The sequence below is a fragment of the Pararge aegeria genome, chromosome 20, assembly GCF_905163445.1.
Source record: "Pararge aegeria chromosome 20, ilParAegt1.1, whole genome shotgun sequence".
NCBI lineage: Eukaryota > Metazoa > Arthropoda > Insecta > Lepidoptera > Nymphalidae > Pararge > Pararge aegeria.
This window is the reverse complement of record NC_053199.1, coordinates 1,610,292-1,629,280: the sequence shown is the minus strand read 5'-3', so window position 1 is coordinate 1,629,280 and position 18,989 is coordinate 1,610,292. Positions and strand designations below refer to the sequence as shown.

The window sequence follows — 18,989 nt, the reverse complement described above, 5'->3', positions numbered from 1 at the left end:
AAGCTCACCATCAATCTAGAATGCGAAGGAGATTAAATAGAAAAAACACTTTTACACTACGAGTAATAATATAAAAACTTTACGATAAGATTAATGCATGTATAAAAAGCACGGCCACTTTAAAGCGAACTACCTACATGCCATAAAGTTATGTCCAGTTATATCACCGATCGGAATATCTTTGTTTAAAAAAAATGGATGGATGGATAAGAATCTTTGAATGCCACGGGTCTCTTGAGTCCCGTCGTGACCACGATCCATGCAACTGGGTTGAAATATCGACTAATCCAAAAATATTATCGTGGTATGTACCCGTAGAACTATATTTAAGAAAAAAATTGAAGGAATCTGTTTTACTCTGACTCGTACGTGTTTCGATACACGAAAGCAGTGTGCGATCTCGAATTAAGGGTACAGTAAAACAGTGTGCTCCAAAAAGTGAATCATTAAAAAACAACAACAAAATTAACGATCGCCTCGTAACGGAGCGAGAGGGGCCAAAGCGGCCAGCGAGGCGCGGCGACGTCGCTGCGCCGTCGGGGAGGCGGGGGACACGGGGGTGCCCGGCAGTCCTCCGGCGGAGCCCCGCGATGCCCTGGGCTCCAATTCCAGGGACAACGTGTATTGGCGTTCCTCGTTCATCAGTAGAGACCGATCCAACAGAAACTCGCAAACCTAAAGATATTTTATTATATATTTTCTATCTTCTTCTTCTGTATGAACAAGTATATATATTTTTGCTTAGTATTCCACTACAAGTTAGCTCTTCATCTGCAATTTCACCCGGTGGTAAGTGATGATGCAATCTAAGATAGTAGGCGGGCTAACCTGTTAGCGAGTATGGTAGTCATACCCCTAATCGGTTTCTACACAACATCGCACCGGAACACTAAATCGCTTAGCGGCACGTTTTTGTCGGTAGGTCGGTAACTAGCCACGGCCAGAGAGAATTCAGAAATTATAAATTCCCAAATGGCCCTTGCCGGGAATCGAACCCGGGACCTCCTACTTAAATTCACAGCGCTCACTATTGCCCAGGGAGGTCGTCAAAAACTGTAGTAATACATAAAATATACTACTATAACTGTAGTAATACATAATACATAAAATATAGAAATTTATATGGATTTTATTATGTACGTTAAGAACCCGGAAATGCTGGTGCCAACAGAGGTTGTTTAAAAAGAATTACAATTAGGAAGAACCCTAAGGACAAGCCGAAAAGTCGTCTACCTTTTTTATGAGAATCGCTACTTCAGCTCATTTTCAATAGATCGCGTTCTTTAGGTAGTGGGATGTTAATGATTCGATTGAGAAATGAAACTGCTAAATGGAATTGTCCCAAAGAAGTCCGTTTACCAAGCTTTGATTACCTTAGCCGTAATCAGTTAATGTTTGCTAAATAAGTGAAGTTTTTTTAAATATTTACTAAGAACTTACTTTCGGTATGTGATCAATTTTATATGGGGTCTGCTGGAAGTTTCTTATCTCACGGATCACGTGGGCAATCTGAAATAAATAGATAAAAGAAGGTTATAGCAAAAACTGGAGGGACCAATACTGAATACTTAATCCTTCTTAGTGCAAAGGAAGTGTTTGAAAAGGTAAAATACACGTTTGGGTTCCGCTCACTCGAACAAAGCTGATGACGTAAATAAACTTAAGGTTGCCACTTACCATTCGCATCTTGGAGAAGTTGAGGAGTGACTCGGGTGTATAGTTGGACGTCCCCTCCTCTATAAACGAGAGGTCCGAGAGGTACATGCCCAGGTAAGGGATGCAGGGTGGATCGCATCTACGAATCAACAAAAAAATTAAAAAAATTAAAATAAAAATTAAAATATATAAAAACCTGTTCATGAATGGCTACTGACACCGCAAACTAAAACTTATTATCTTGTTATTATTCAAAAGTAGTGCAGTTATTCAAAAATCCCTCAGAAAGAAACATTTTGTAGCTCTAATGCTAAAAATGGGTTGCAGTAATCAATTTAAATCATTTACTTCAATTAATAAGTTGATATATTCTACCCTAGTGATTAAAGTATTTAAATCATAAAATTTATGTTATTACTTTTTATTGGTTCACCAGAAAGCTCTTGCAAATAACAACAAACTTCAAAACAACAGCAAATAACTTCAAAATTCGAAATCACTGGCAAGCTCGCGCCAGAATTTCGTTCGAGTTTGCACGACTTACGCGATTGTAATTGCAAGTAAGAATGCGTCAAACGGCATGCAATTTTGGGCCCTTACTCCAAATTTCATGCCATCATGTCTTGTGGCTTGTTATGTGGTCACTTGTTACCTGTGCAAAGCATCTCGTAAAATTCTAAAGCGACATTCAGAAGATGTCAAAACTTGCAGCTTCTCCAGGGTCTGCTTGCTCTGTAACAATAAAACAAAGTGTAACGCATGAGATAGTACTCTTTTAAATATATTTCAGTATCCATGTGTAAGTTAGTTGCCTGAAGCATTAGCTTTTTCAAATAGCATTCGCGTAGGATACAGCTGTCATCGCCCCTCATCCTTCCGCGGGTGTCGCGAATCTCATCCAAGGGAATATAATGAAGCCCGGGCAACTGTCCTACTACCATTTTAAGTGATCAGCAACCTGTCTGCCTCAAACCCTCGAGATAGGGGAGGCAATAAGTCCAGCAGTGGACGGTTGTAGGCAATCCATGATGACGGTGATGATCACTTAAGGAGGTCATCATGAAAATGTACAACAGAATTAGGCCGTTATTTTCGTCACTGTGATGCCATACGATCCCTATTATGTTTTTTTTTGCTTATTACGGAGGATAACTAAACACCGGTAAAAACTCTTAACTAATAAGTTAAGAGTCTAGTCCCCTAATCTTCCTCTGTTTAAACATTTTATTAATATGACTTGCTTCAACGGTCATCTGTACTTGGCCATCCAGCACGGCTAGCATGAGCAGGAGATAATTGTTTATCCTATCCCCAATTATCATCTCCCACAGCTTCATCAACTCTCAGAGCGCACAAGTGGAAATAATATCCAAAAAATATATAAGTGTAATAACAAACGGAGGTAAACTTCTCCTATTCCATGTTTCCGAGCTTTAGCAGATGGACACCTTAATTATATCCCTTGTGGATGGGGGATATATTTTTTATCTGCCGCCCGTGCTAGCCCTGCTGATGGACTATGGCCCGAACCTATCTCTTCCTGAGAGGAGAATCTTGTTTTTTAGGCCGAAAGTGGTCAGAAATGGTTAAAGCAGCGATAGCCCAGTGGGTAGGAGCTCAACTACACTTTCGGGGGGCCAAATTCAAATCCCAGCACGCACCTCTAACTTTTCAAAGTTATGTGCGATTTAAGTAATTAAAATATCGCTTGCTTCACTGATGAAGGAAAACATCGGAATAAAACCTGCATGCCTGAGAGTTCTCCATAATGTTCTCATAGGTGTGTGGAGTCCTCCAATCCGCATTGGGCCAAGATGGTGGACTATGGCCTTAATCCATTCTCATTGTGGGAGAAGTCCCGTGCCTTAGGCCGGTTGATATGATGAATGGGTAGATAATGATCAGCTACAGAGGCAGTTGGTAGTCAACTTACGGTCTTGGACACTTTATCCCAGGTCTTCTTCAGACGGAATATGGAGCTGTTGGCCAGTGCAGCGCACACTTGAAGCACGCCGTTGAAGTTGTGCAGACACCGCGCGATGTCGGCAACCGCTGCCCACTTCTCTATGGATGCTGCGCGACCTGTGCCATACGTTTTAAATTAATTTATATCAAGTAGACCTACTATAAATGTATACAGGAGAATGGAGACTGAAAAATGAAAAACGGAATGGGGTCGTCGTTCGGTTTTAACCTGACCGATTGGCAAACATTTTCGACACTCTGTTAAAAGGATCTATTGTAGACCATCGATCAAGTAGGTGCGGGCCGCTTTAAGTGAAGTCAGTAGGGATCTGATCTGTCCCGGCGGCGTTGTTTTATTCATCTTGGGTGTATGGAACGCCAGTTTCTTAAATGGATGACCGTTTGGTCAGATGTTTTTGCGAGAGAAAGGAAGAGGTGGGTAAGTTTCGCCACTGCGTCGTTTCGGCGTAGCAAATATGCACTCAAATTTAATTGTCGTTTACGAAAAGGTATGTAAAGTTACCAGAGAAAATGTCTTTGAGACAATGTTTAAATCGTCTAGCAAAGACGTTAAGCCCTTAATGATGAATTGGAAATTTGTAATCTTTCCGACTATCGGTTGCCGTACATTTTTTTGTGATAAAAACCAGATCAACCTAACCTTTCTGTGATAGATCTGTAGGTATTTCCAAATTTGCACCCAGCTTCCATTAAAGGTTATCCATCATTCGGAAAAGCTAATCATTCTGCACTTGGAGGACCAAACGTGTGGATCAATTTTTATGAAAATGCACCCACATATTATATAGTTTGTAAGCGTTAAACTGACACTATAAATCAAAAATACTGTAATCTAATAATAAAAAATGTATCTTATTTCATCATACCTATCAGCGTGTATTTTTTGAGAATCTCCGATATAACAAGGTTCGAGATATGGTTGAAGTGAGCTGTCATCATCAGAATGTGCGGTGCGCGTTCAGCTTTGTCGCCCTTCGTCCAAGCTTGGCCTAAGAACTCCCTGTTGGATAAAAAACATCAAATTGCAGAACTAATTCACGTAACTTTGACAATCTCGGCTAGTGCGTTTATTTCATCGTATATCAGCCACTACCAGTCTACCGACCGTATAAATAAGATGGCATCGAGCCAAGCTTCTGAAGTTGGATCTTAAGCAAAAATTGGCCGATACTTGATAAATTGTTCTTAACTCTATTTCGGTGTATTACTACAGACCTCTGGTACTGTAGTGGCATCTTGTAGGAAGCATGTCAGGCTTAATCACGATAGTTCACTTTACTTTAGTAATAACAGCTTTGACCTGGGGCTTTAGAGAAGAAGACTCTTTATAATCGTTAAAGCTGTAAAAGGCTGAAAATGAAATGAAATAAAGTAATTCAAATCCCATTCATTTCTTTATTTTTTAAGCATACCAACGATCACTATCCCGGTAAGACTGGACTTCTCGGTTGGTAAATTATCATGCAAGCAGCTTTAACTAATTAGAAAACTAACCATAGTATTTCATTTAGTAAGGTTCCAAATTGGTTTGATAATAAACAGTTTTTACTTACTCGCTGTGAATGGCACTGAATATCTGATAGTCAAGATATGTCATTTGCTCAGCGATCTCGAGGGCCGACAATGTTTCGATGCTTTCTTTAGTAGGTACCTACAATCCAAACAATTTTAAAAAGTACCCGATGTTCTTCGTTCTTTTCGCAATGTACGGATAGTATTACAATAGTTTTCAAAAACTGTAGCTACACTAAGGTATGCGCAGGGTATGCAGATGGTATAAAACGAAGAAAATCTCCAGTACGAGTTATAAATATTTAAGAGTTTAGGCTTTTTTATAACTCGTACTGGAGATTTTTTTCATTTTATACTATCTGCATACCCTGTGAATACCCTCTATGCACGCCACTAAAAGACGACGGACGGAAAGATTGACGGACTGTGGGCTATATAGTACATTACACCATCTCTCTCCCTATCCCTACCCTACTTAATATTATAAATGTGAATGTAAGTTTGTATGTTACGCTTTCACGCAAAACCTACGTAACCGATCCTCAAGAAACTTTGTACACATATTTTTGGAAGTGTTAGAAGTAATATAGGATACTTTTTATCCCGACATTAAGCTCGGTTCCTTTGGGAGAGGGGATGAAAGTTTTTGACGATTTTACACCATTACTGCGACAAATTATAACCGATTTAAATAATTATTTTTGTACTATAGAGGTTATAATATGTGTTTAATTTTGCCCAAACTTTGTATAGATCTGATGAATGTGGTTGGAGATAGAGGACAGAACTCCTCAGCGGACAACAGCAAACCCCTAAATTAAGGCTTAGCGACACTGAATACATTAAATTTTTTTAGAACTACAACTAAATTAAATGCCAAATCAAAAAAAAAAATCAAACGTAGACGAAGTCGCGGGCATTAGCTAGTAAAAATATATTTAAGTTTATTTTACACATTTTCGAGAGCACGAACATTATTAATGTATACGTACCTCGAGGAGCAAGCAGATGGCTCATCTGATGGGACGTGGAGTACCATCGCTTAAAAACAGAGCAACACTTCACAGGGCATGCAAGAAACACGTCACGCAACATGCCGCCCTGTGACCATTAATTTTAGCGTGGCGTAATACGCCTGTAATTACACCAGCAACCACGCCCTTCAGACAGGAACACAGCATTGCAACAGTGCCGCTAAGCGGCAGAAATAAGCATGGAGCTCTGTCACAAAGAGCTCTACTGCTACAACCTATCAATCCTAGTATAACTTACTCTGGGCGGCACAAACAAGGCTTTTAAATCCACGGCCCTGTCCGGTGGCCTTTCTAGTAGCCGCAGCAGTTGCGAAGCGGACTTGTTCTCCGCAGGAAGCAGGCCTGGGCTGCTCTCGATTTCCTTCAGGAAGTCCATGGTGAGACCGCGAAGACGCTCATCGGACCAGAAGTCAGACGAGTGCTTGGAAATCCAGTGCCTGTTATTTGGAATTGTTTTAGCAGAGTGGTCAAATAGCTCTTAAATTCAGATTAATCAATAAGCGTATAATTCTTTGTAAATAAATGGTAGTGGTATCTGATAAAATAACAATAAATTTTTGTTCCTTCGATTTCGGTTTTTTAAGACATTTTTTTGACTTGTGTTATGGGTACTAAGATGACTGATGATTATTTGATGATTTTCTTCTTATACCTACACGATAATTCTTCTATAATGGAACAAATGTAGTTCAATGGTGTAGAAATGAGAATAATATAATATTAAGCAAGTGCCTTACCGTGAATGTCTCTTCTTCATTAAAATTGGACAAGCTTAATTCAGCAAATTGGTAAGTTTGCAAGGCCTGCCTGCCTGCCTGCGTGTCTGTCTGTCAGTCTGTCTACGCCTTTTACTTTTTGACGTTGGGTAGTCGTGGGGTATAATTACCTTAAAACATTTAGTACTCTCATAGTAGCAGCCGTTGATATTACAGAGTCGCGCCTGGCATGTGGTGGTGATGTCGGCGGCGGAGACCTTGGGTTTGAGGACGCGGACGTGGCCACGGCGAAGGCAACTGCTGCAGTAGATGTGCTGCTCCTACACACGGAACAATCACATATTGACTTTGCCTTTGCATTTAGATGTATTTATTTATTACAAGCCTGCGGGAGAAAGATAGACGGAGCATAAGAATTAAAAGATCCAAAATTTTATACCTGACGCCTAATAAAATAAATTTGCACAAACAAACCTTAGGCTAAGCGTATCCTGACACTAGCATAAAGACTTCAATCGAAACATTAGAGTAGGTCACACAAGAATAAGATAAGTATGAATTAGACTGGAATTGATTGGGCTCATTTTGTAAAGTAACTCCTAAATAACTGAAGGACATTTCGTTGAGTTACGTTGGACATTTGTTTTTAATAAAACCTGATATATAGATTATTTACAATGCATGCACAACTGAAAGGATACTTGCACAGTGTTACATATTAACGAATGACCCTGACGAGAAAGTGACATAGTTACCCACAGGGCAATTCAGAAGCGATTCTGTAACGTATTACCCATTACTGCGCTGTCTACCCTGTAATGCGGGCAGCTGGGACGTGCTCATGTGTCCATCCTGTTCTTTTACTCGGCTCATAGACAGAATTTATTTTTGAGAAATCTAACAGAGTCAGGGTTCTCATTATTACGCTTAGCCCATGCTTCAATAGCTCCGTCTAGCTTATTCCTGCAGTCTGCGTTCTTTTAAGTTTTTAATATCATTTAGTACCTGAGTTTATTGAATCTGTTCCATTATTTAATTCTAGAATATATTCAGACGGAAAACGTGGAAACATGACACAAAAAGAAGCATGCAGTGACGTCGTTAAGAAGAAAGTGAGAGAGAAAGAAGTTTTAACCACAGAAGAGATAATGATACTGATGATTATGACAAACAATTTAGAGATGTTTTTAACACACATAAATGTGCACATTTGAATTTAAAGAAGCGACTTCTTTCTGTTATACTTTCACGATAGGAATTCAACGTAAGGTTTTCTAACAGCGAATTGTACTTAGGTAGATATAAAATATTGGAAAAATTGCAGATGTCCGTACATAAAATAAGAGTAATAAATTATAGAGTTCCGTACCTCATAAATCATAACGAGAAGAGTTTTTAGATCACTGAGGTGTTTTTAGTTTAACGATCAAGTTAATATTTAATATACTGAAAGTCAGTACAGTTAACCCCATAAGATAATACAATCCTTAAATACGTATTTCTTGACTTAAAGTCCCACTTACTTCTAGTAAAGAATGAGCCTAAAAAAAGGTAGTGTCTTTCAATCAATTGTCATAAATTGGTAACCGTTTGTGAGCACCAAAGACGTAACTCTAAAGTCTTTAAGTAAATACTCTAAAGTCAAAACCAAAAAACCAGTTACTTGTGACATCAAGACATACGATTGTTATTGCGAGGCCTATAAATGCCATCCAAGGCTTTCTGATCTGTGATAAATAATGTTAAACGTTGTAGGTTATAACGTATAGCACAGTATTTAATTGTGATCGAAAAGTAATTTCACAGAATAAATAGTTTTTTAAGTTACGGAACCCTTGGTTAGGTAAGGTCCAATGAAAGGTTAGCCGGTTTTTGTTAATTCTATTGTATCGGGACAGTTGCAAAATAGTCTACAAATTTTATAAAAATCACAAAAATAAACTAATTTATATTATTTCTAATCGAAGTAAAGTAGTAAATAAAATAGGTATTCACAGTTTAATAAAAATTTTGAAAATGTCGGTGCAGAAGTTTCACACAAAATTCAAAACATTATTGATAAGTCTAGTCTCGTAGTACTATTATTTTTCACTTCTATTCTCATCTTACAAGGGTATTCAATATTATATTTTTGGCTTATCATCATCATCATATCAACCCATTTTGGGGGGAGGCTAGTCCACCATGCTGGCCCAATGCGGATTGGTGGACTCCACACACCTTTGAGAACATTATGTAAAACTCTCAGGCATGCAGGTTTCTTCACGATGTTTTCCGTTGAAGCAAGTGATACTTTTGATTACCTTACTACTATTAAAATTATAGTTTTAATATTTTGCTTAATAAGTAAAGCGTTATGCGGTACTGCGGTAAAAATTCCTGTTTATACACCGGACTGATTTTTCTTCTCGAACGTTATTTCTAGGATTCCTTTACAGGCTTCTTTCAATACCACCTCAAATTAGTGAGAAGGTGATATCTATATTTTTTAGAATTATTGTCACAGCAAGCAGATGGCAACATTTCGCAGGGCATGCGGGAAAATCTCTTTACACAACGAATAGTCAGTTTGGCACAGTAGTATTTTTATACCTGCATCTTTAGATAAGGGAGTTGAGTCAAGTCTAATTGTGTTAGTACTACTAGTACTTAGACCTGTCAATATAGAACAGTGTGACACTTGTGGAAGCACCAATATAATAAAATTTATATTAAGGCTGAAAGTGTAAAAGGTACAAAATTTTGTAAAAAAAACCAATCCAATCAGTTACAGTGCAGAATTAAAAAAAAACAACTACCTAAGTCTTACTTTCTAAGTCTATAGATTGAAATAAATATGGGGATGTTTTATTTATTTGTTTTATAGTGGGGTTTGTCTGGGCTGGTTTTAGTTAAATGTGTGTTTGTATTACCGTTGTTAAAAGGTCGAGCTATTCTCACATTCAGGATTTATAGTCGAAACTGCCCACCGCTAAGCACTGTACACAAAACATTTCATCATTCAAATCTATGCTTCAATTGATATTATGTAAGTACACATATTTTGATATTAAATAGTTGCTCAATTTTATATTTCTATTATTCATATAATGGTATCAACAAATTAAAAATTAATGTATTATTTTTTTATGATAAATGTGATGAAATGTATTGCAAATGTTTTTATGAACTTAAATAATTTTAATATGTATTGGTTTATTGCACTTTTCTAGAAATAGAGACTATTTTTACTTTATTTTAAAGTACATCTATCAATAACAGATAAATGACTGGAACTGGAAGAGATGGCTAAACAGCGATAAGGCCGCCAAAATGTACCTTCTACCTTATTGTGTATCTGTATCTCTGTGAATCTCTGTACATTAAAGTGTATTCATTCATTTATTGCACCTTCTTTTTTTTCGGATTGTGGGACTTCATCCGCCTTTTTTTAATCCCGCCGTTTTGGTTTTACCAGGATAAAAAAAATTATCCTATGCGTGTAATCTATGCATAATGGTATCAAGAGCAGTGCCAAGGGCGAACGTAGGTCAAAAACAAACAAACAGACAAACTTTCGAATTTATAATATTGCATAGATGGCGCTTGACTGCGAGTATATTAATGTATCAACAGAACACAATTTAAGGCACAGATTTGATTGACGAGCTGTTAATTGTGTAAGACTGGTGTGGAGTGGTGAGACAGTGACAGCTGGACACTACGTTTCACGAAAATAAAAGGTTTGGTATAAGATAAAATTGCAGAATACTATAGAAGCAAATTTTGTCCAAGATCCTCTACTCAGCTCTACGGAGTTTCCTCTACTTTTTACCTCGGACGTGAACTCACCAAAACAGGTCATTTCCAAAGCTGTTAAATTTCCAAAAGTTATGAATAACATCAAGTAACAGAAGGCCATATGCGATGAACGGATCTAGATTGAATCTCATCTAGATTGAAAGAGATTAAACCAAGATCAAACAAAAACAGTAAAAACAGAACTATTCGGTAATGATCCAAGTACATTATGCTGTAACAGTTTGAACAATTTTAAAGACAGGATTGATACTCAAGAAATGGACCATCGTGCAAAAGCTGGCAACCTTAAAATTGATAAAGAAATTTGAGATCACAGAGTAAAAGTAATTACATGCGACAACACCGACAGTTAATGAGATCCCGTTTTGTGCTTTAGTAATTAACGTAATGATATCACCATTGAGTTAAGAAATGAAAGATTTGATACACAAATAGAGTCACATGAAACAAGTTATAATACCTCCGGTGAGACTGGCGGAAGGAGGTAATGACAACTCCGGCTTTTGGTTGGCCAGTCTCTCGACGATAATTCTAAAAGAAATATAGCAGGATACACACAAGAATTTCTCAATCTAATCTATTCTGGCCTGAATCCTACGGTTGGGCAAAAATCTCTCTTCGATCTATCACATTCCTGTTAAGTGGTTAAAAATAAAATATTCATGTAAATATCTAAATCATCGCACTAGGTATTTTTGGGAATCAAATATGAAGCAGATGACTTTTGTGACCTCGGTCATGTTTCCATAAAATCACCTTTTTCTTGCCTACTCTTGAAAGTCAATCATCTTAAGAGTAGGCAAGACTAATGAGTCCAACATTTAGAAGCCTTCGCTCAAACTTAAGGCTTCTCAACTAATTTTGGAACCAAAAATCGAGCCAATTCATAGTAAATGATAATTTTAATATTTTTTTTTCGTGAACCAGTTGTTGATAGTTTACCTGCATTTGTGAAACTTGGGATGTGACAGAGGTGCGTGGTTCAGAGCCTCCCCAATAGCGACGCCTCTCGCTGTTTATTGAAGCGTTGGTGTAACGCCTTTCACTACAGGTATGAAAAAAGAATTAGCAGTAGTTCCTACTCGCGGTATTTCTCCACAAATTTTATTTTAAGTAAGGCTTTAGTTAAGAAGCCATATAGAAAGAAAAAGGAAAAGGGAGGTCGAGCAAGGGATCTGAGATAATATGTATCTAACGCAAGATCTTATATTTTAAGTAAAAGGACCAAAGGATCTGAGATAACGAGGAAAATGAATTACTATGAAAGAGTTAATTTGAAACCAAACCAATAAATAATTTACTCCTATATTAAACAAACACTTCTCTTCTCCTCTAAAACTTGGAAGGTGTTTTTTAATGACAAAGGCGACGTTTAGTTAGCTAGATAAAACACTCCAAATATTTATTCTCCCTCAACTGTGATTTGTGCATAAAACCATTATTTACAGAAAATACGTATTATATATTATTATATATTATATATTATAATCTTGAAAGTAAAGATGTTCCTGCCGATGAACCTTCGTTTATTCCATTGCATTGAATCAATGCCACGAATACTAGCAGGACTTATTTAGCATATTAAATAGCCTAAGTCCAGTAGATGGTAGTAGTAGCACAGAGGGCGCTGCGGTCTGTTTTCTGTTATATTCCCCTAGTCGTTCGGAAAACAGATGGGTGGTGATAACTATATTCTGACTCCTAAACTTATTTGACATCAAAAGTATTTTTTCCATTCTAGAATTATGTAAAAAAGACACACCTCACAGAACGTCTTGGCAAAGATCTCGCAACAGTATACGAAGCGCGACGAGGCTCGATTTCTTCTTTAGCGGTTGCGGTGACCTCTCGGGCGCCATCGGACCTACGTCGAGCCTCAGCTGCCGCACGAGCCGATGGCTGCAGACGTCGAGGGCTTTCCGACATTGTACGTACACGCTGTAAGGAAGAATACGAGATCTGAATTAATGGATCATAAAGAGTCAGATATTCAAGATCTAGCTTTTATATTTTTCAGATTTGGCTACACCTCGTTCTTCAAATTTAGTCTTCAATTTTATTTTTTGTAAATACATTAGCGAATGCATGGTCTATAATTTGATCGTTGAGAAGTTTTTTATCTTTATCAGATGAGTGAGGAAGCCTTATCCTAAAATTATAATAAAAGGCTCAGGGTGGTGTCTTCATCTTCTAATTTAAAAATTTAGAAGTCTGTCTGTCAGTAATTTGCCACTGCACGAATCTTGTTGTAATTTGGTATAACAGCTTGCATCGAGAAAATGAAAATAGGTAGGCACTGTCAATGTAATAAGGTTTTCCCACTTGATAAAAATAAATACCTGGCTTATCTATTTAAGGCTTCACAGCCTAACCGTTTTTTAATTCGGTTTATGAATGGGAGTTCTTGAGGAATTTACAAAAACATTATATCTCTAATAACAAAGTAGCTTGCAGCACACCGCTCCGCTTTAAATATCTCGCCAGACAGTACATATATTGCAAAATTTTACAATCCTCATTTTGGAAAAGGGTAACTCAGTTCTTGCCGGCTTCTTCACAGTAGATTCTTTCTCTTGATGATTCTGAACAGTTGGTAGCAGATAGACTTGACGTTTCAAAAGTGCTTATAGTAAGCCAACTTAAAATAAATAAATGTTAAATTTGAATTTAATTTTAATGACCGTAAAAAAAGAAATTGATTCAGTCGTGGCTGCATGATCTCACCGAAGAACACACTAAACGCTAAAAATGAATAATAAATTGAGTTTGATCTAGAAATGTTTACTAACATTACATACCTCCGAAAACTTTTGCGATATTTTAAATTTATCGTCGATTTTATACTTATTTTTTTCTTGTTCTTCTTCCTTGTATTTAATATCCTCATCACTCTGGTCTATCAACTCAATGCTCTCATCTTTCATGATGCATGCTGCTGAATCATTGTCTTTGGTCGGGGATCCTTTGTGTGGTGGTGGTTTTGACGAAATACTTTCTACTGGGCTTGTCTTCTTAGGAGTGCCAACTAGAGTCACTGAACTTAGTGCACTGGGTGAAGAGGGTGAAGTACCTGTTCAATTCGAAAGAACTTGAGTACGGTAAGGTAGTTATCAATTGGCCATAATTTTTTTTTGTCAATTTTTTTAAAACCAGAACTGAATTTAATAATTTTTTCTCCCTTAATAGTTTTTCTCCCATTTTCGTACAATTGAATATGTTTAATTATGAGGGTCCATTTTGACGAGGAATTTAATGGGTTAGCTCGATAAATTGCATTGTTATTGTTTTCAAACCACTTGAATGTGAAAAATTGTGGAATGTGTCTTCTCTTTTAGGCCTCCGTGAAAATGAACGGTTTAACTCCTATATGAATTTACCTTTTACAAACCAAAGGCTTCTTTCGAATTGGCCTTATAAATTAAAGATTATTTAACAACCTTACACAATCGTCCCATAGATATAAGGAATTCGAATGAATGGCTTAGCAATATTTAAATTGTGTAGATGGCATCGACAATACTAACCGCGTGTTGAAATAGCTAATTCAAACCTCACCGAATCACTTAGAAAAAAACTTGTTGAATTTATTGTCAAATTAAATTTACATGACGCTTTGTCAATGCTATGTGCCCTAGTAATTGACGAGCATATCAGTCCATGTTTTTTTTGTGTGCTATATTTAAAAACGTGTAATATACATGTTGTTAGTGCTCTTAATATGATTGTGTTGCTCTTGATAAAAAAATAAAACACTTTACTGCCTCTTATCTATTTTTCTATAATTGATAACTATTTCTTACCTTTCAATGTCTCGTTGCTTGAGGATGTTGCCATAATTTTTGGTATTTGTAGATGACTGTTATCTTCTTCCGCCTAAAAATTACAGATAAATTAATGATGAATGTGCTTTAATATATTTGTTTTTAATTAATCATCGGAGTATTCTGAAGAGTTGTTAATACTGGAAAGTCATCTGGATCCTTGGTTCATTCATTGATTCTTTGTTTTATCAGATCATTGTTTTCACGCTTTCTCGTAAGCTTACTAAATATATACCTATATTTAATAACGTATCTCGTACCTGTCCTTTGGTGCTGACCGCTGAAGTGCGACGCGAAGGTGCCATCAAATAAGGTGACAGCTTATCATCTTCTTCACCTAAAAAATATTATTTTTTAACTATTTCTACCAATACACTAACTATTTCGCCAATGTCAAGTGAGGAGAATACACGCTGACTTCTCAATACCACGCGATATTGGCGATGTAAACTTTACCCAGTTTGTACAAGCACGAGCCATAAACACAAAAATTCAATTAGAACTATGAAAATTAAGCTAAATTTTGCTATACTCTTAACAGTTATTGATTGTAAAGTCAAAATCTCCTGAGGATACTCCGGTGTCGGAGCAAAACGTGCGTAGAGGGTGCATTGCGGAAGATCTGTTTGGTGTGGAGTATAATGACTGAAGAAATTATAAATTACACCATACTGATTCTCCTGCTTATCGCAGAGTACATATTAACTTTAATTTTCATAGTATATCATGGAATCCCGCAAATTAACACCTGTTTCTATCCAATATTTAAAAAAATCTAGTGCATTAATTATATTTTGAACTGTTACTTCAATTTTGATTCCACGTTTAACACTTGTTTAATATTCCTTATTTAATAACGAAATAATAAAAAATACGCACTTAATGGTAGCGGAATTTATAACAATACAATACTTACTTTTCCTGGAATTCTTCCAAAATCGCGATTGCCAGTCACGCTCACTTAATTCGGAACCGTAACCTGAAACCAAATCTTCTGTATGGTTCTTTAGAAGCACCAATAATATACACAGGAAATACGGTTTTTTTTGTCGGATTTTTAGAACTAGAATCATCACCATCTTAATCACTTCAACTGCTTGACGTCCACTGCTGGATATTGGTCTTCTGTAGGGCGTTTCGAAATCGACCATCTTGGGCCTCTTGTTTCCAGCGGCTCCCAGTGACTCGCTGGATGTCGTCTGTCCACCTCGTTGGGGGCCAACCACCGCTATAGTTACCGGTGCAGGGTTGCCATTCCAGCACATTAGTTCTACTCTGTTAGAGAGTATGCCAGTTATATTAAACCCATATCCTTAATTGGTTTGTACGCGACATAGTACCGGAAATCTAAATCGCTTAGCGGCACGTCTTTGTCGGTAGATTGGTAACTAGCAGCCAAAGCCTCAACCAGACACAATTGTTTATATATTTAATAATTCTTATTACCCGAAAAAACCGTGTGTTGCATATATCAACTACAGTTGATATTGCAAAATATCGTTACCAAGTTTGAATCAACGACCAATTGGACCTGTTACTGTAGCACTAAAATGGATGTAAAACTAAAAAGTCAAAAGTAAGTATGTCATAAAAAACTAACTGAAACTGAAGAACTGCAGTGTTTTAAAGGTCTAGTAAATATACCTACATAATATACTTTATTATAATCCTAATTGAGTTATTTTTCATCGTTAAATTACCCTCCTATTTAACATTACGCAACGTGTCTAAGGAGCCGAACAGTTAAACTTAAAGGCGTAAAGGAGGCGGATTAGGTGACGCAGTTGGTCGGAGTATTTATTGTACATTATTGGATGGAAGTTTGTTCAGAACCAACTCAACAGAAATTGTAATTTGTACCCAGATGAAGACGTGGAGAACCACTAGTAGGTAATATATATTGCCTTCAAAAATAACTGCCCTACTAATATTACAAATGCGAATGCATGTTTGTTTGTTCCTCCTACCTTTACGCCCCTATTATGCTTCCAATCAACTTGATTCTTGGCATAGAATTAGTTGAAAAGACGGAGAGTAACTTAGGCTTATTTTGGTCCTGGGAAATAATAATTTCCCGACAGTGTATTACAGGTTCTTTAGTGTTTAGATGATGTTTTTTTACCAGAAATATCATCCAAAAGTAATTTAAAAATCTCTTACCAGAAACAGTGCTGGCGGCACTGGTCTTTCTCGTCGCATCAGCCGGTGGAGCTAGCTCCATGTCCTGCTGAGACTGCTCGTAGAACACCTGCTTGAGAGCTTCCAATACCGTCACCCCGTCCGTGAACACGCGGTAAGTCAGCAGGAACGTGTTCAGGAAATCCACTGACAGGAAACGGAGATCTGGTGGAGATTAAAGGGGTTATTGTTTCAGTCACGACGTGATAACGTCTTATAAATCAGTGATCGCCGGCTGACATTATCATCAACAAATATTAGTGGTAATTGATTGAGAGCCGTCAATTGTTTCTTTTATCTTTATTTATTAGGGATTTTTGTACTAATATCACTCCCATTATTATCTTATAAATTTACAATAAAGCAAAAAGTAAGTAAAGGATTAGATAGATAATATTATATTTTTTCAAAAGGTCAGAGTTATATCAGCGTAAAATGTATATACCAATAGACTGATGCCAAGATGGCCTAAAAGAAGACTATGTTTTTATTTCAAAAACTATCTAAACCTTAGCGGAAGAAATCTGTTAAAAAAAAAAATCTCAATTCTTGGTCTAATATTAGCACTTAAGAAACGTCAAGTATGTCTGTTTGTAGTGACTCTACCACCGGTTCTGACGGCAGATTTTACCGAGATGAGGCCGGCAAAGAACTCAAGAGTTGCTCTATTACATAGAGAAGTACCCTGTGAATAGTGTTGGTCAGCAAACTTACCCGTCAATCTCTGCAAAAGCCTTTGCGGGGTGGCCGACCGAATCTGCGGCACCTTGCAGGAGTTCAAGGTCCTGCTGAAGCGGATGTCCACGTCGTCGGTGAACAGCGCCCTGTCGGAGCGGCAGGCGGGCAGGCTGGCGGACGCGGCGCCGCACGAGCCGCAGGCGCGGAGGAGCTCCGTCAAAGCAGCACTTTCCATGCACTGTGCTAGCTCGCTTGTCCATGCCGCTTTTTCTTCGAGTGTTGCAGCGACTTAATCAAGGCAAATCATGAAAAAAATATTACTTAATAACATTGATGGTAGTTTTGCGGTATTCGTTTGTCAATTGGATAACCCTAATCCTTTTTTCTGATTTTAGTAAGCTATATTACTTAGATTGTGATTTGGATAATTCCTGGAACTCCTGAACCGATTTTGGAAATTCTGCACTAATAGAAAATTACTTTCTTTTTGAGTGTCTTAGGCTATTTATGGAACCGATTTTTTTTTTCGTGGTAGTTGACTTTGCAATATAAGTCTTAAAAAAATACGGGCGAACGATAGCCTTTCTTATGAACGTTGTCTCAACAATGAGAAATATATGATTGAGTTTTTGATTAAGTTGTAGAACTTGATAATGTAAGCATTATCAAGTTCTACAAAAAAATCAAGGTTTAACTTTTACATTTAAGACACAAAACGTATTTTTTTATCTACTTGTGCGAAGTCGGGGCGAGCGGCTAGTGATAAATAATTGTTAGTATTGCATTGCCTACAAAATGCTGTTTAAGTTTGCGTAGCTCTATGTTAGCATGATTTATAAAAATAGGTCATACCTAAGTGTGCGCAGATTTGTTCTCCTTTAACTTCGACCAGTATTTTGAAATCCTTTCCTTGGTAAATATCACCACCGGGAGATGAGCAGACTGATGCGCTATCTGTTAAAGATTTCATCAAATGAAATAAGAAAAAAGTGTTTATTTCGAAACAAAGTGGTACCTTGTCAGAAGACTCTGCTCTTCCATTACAATACAAATAAACTTAACAAATATTAGATGATATGTTACGACGAAATGTTACCTAATGTTAAATTTATAAAAACTGAACTTATAAAGAAACTGACTCCAGTTTTATTTATTTATTTATTTATTTATTTATTAGCTTTTCAAGGGAAACAAACAGTATAATTATACATAAAACTTTAAAAGTAATGCCGTATTTTTGTATCACATAGACCAATGAAGTTTCCACAACTTGGTTATACATATAACACGATAACATTAACCACAATTGCTTAGGAGTAAGTACTTAGCAAGCAATTATTATACAAAAAAAAGAAAAAATAATAATAATGTAAGTAAAACAAAAATGAAAAAAAAAACTTTAAAGCTATAGTACTTATTTTGTCAAAATAAATTTTCTAAACGTGCCAATTTTGACATGAAAAAGGTCCGTCTCACAATATTTGTTGTTAAAAGCATTGCACGCACGAGATAAAAAGTTATTTGCCGAATACCTTGTCTTTTTGCGGAACTTTTTCTTATTTTATTAAAGCTTTTATTCAAAAGCCACTTGGAGCTTAAAATAATAA

The 18,989-nt window shown here is 36.9% G+C and overlaps 1 protein-coding gene across 1 annotated transcript in view; it reads right to left on the bottom strand.

Moving 5' to 3' along the window:
- Positions 1-465: 465 nt before the first annotated feature.
- The window catches only part of LOC120632722 (ras-specific guanine nucleotide-releasing factor 1-like), a 38,703-nt gene continuing 20,179 nt past the window's right edge, over positions 466-18,989 (bottom strand). The window contains exons 15-34 of the mRNA XM_039902701.1: positions 18,235-18,336; positions 17,419-17,670; positions 16,687-16,869; positions 15,443-15,505; positions 14,787-14,863; positions 14,506-14,578; positions 13,504-13,775; positions 12,468-12,643; positions 11,648-11,750; positions 11,166-11,236; positions 10,736-10,756; positions 7,075-7,224; positions 6,427-6,625; positions 5,196-5,293; positions 4,509-4,642; positions 3,590-3,738; positions 2,309-2,388; positions 1,678-1,795; positions 1,441-1,509; positions 466-675 (exon numbers count right to left, since the gene is read on the bottom strand). Coding sequence (XP_039758635.1) covers positions 466-675; positions 1,441-1,509; positions 1,678-1,795; positions 2,309-2,388; positions 3,590-3,738; positions 4,509-4,642; positions 5,196-5,293; positions 6,427-6,625; positions 7,075-7,224; positions 10,736-10,756; positions 11,166-11,236; positions 11,648-11,750; positions 12,468-12,643; positions 13,504-13,775; positions 14,506-14,578; positions 14,787-14,863; positions 15,443-15,505; positions 16,687-16,869; positions 17,419-17,670; positions 18,235-18,336 — 2,600 coding nt within the window. The remainder of the gene's footprint in view (positions 676-1,440; positions 1,510-1,677; positions 1,796-2,308; positions 2,389-3,589; positions 3,739-4,508; positions 4,643-5,195; positions 5,294-6,426; positions 6,626-7,074; positions 7,225-10,735; positions 10,757-11,165; positions 11,237-11,647; positions 11,751-12,467; positions 12,644-13,503; positions 13,776-14,505; positions 14,579-14,786; positions 14,864-15,442; positions 15,506-16,686; positions 16,870-17,418; positions 17,671-18,234; positions 18,337-18,989) is intronic.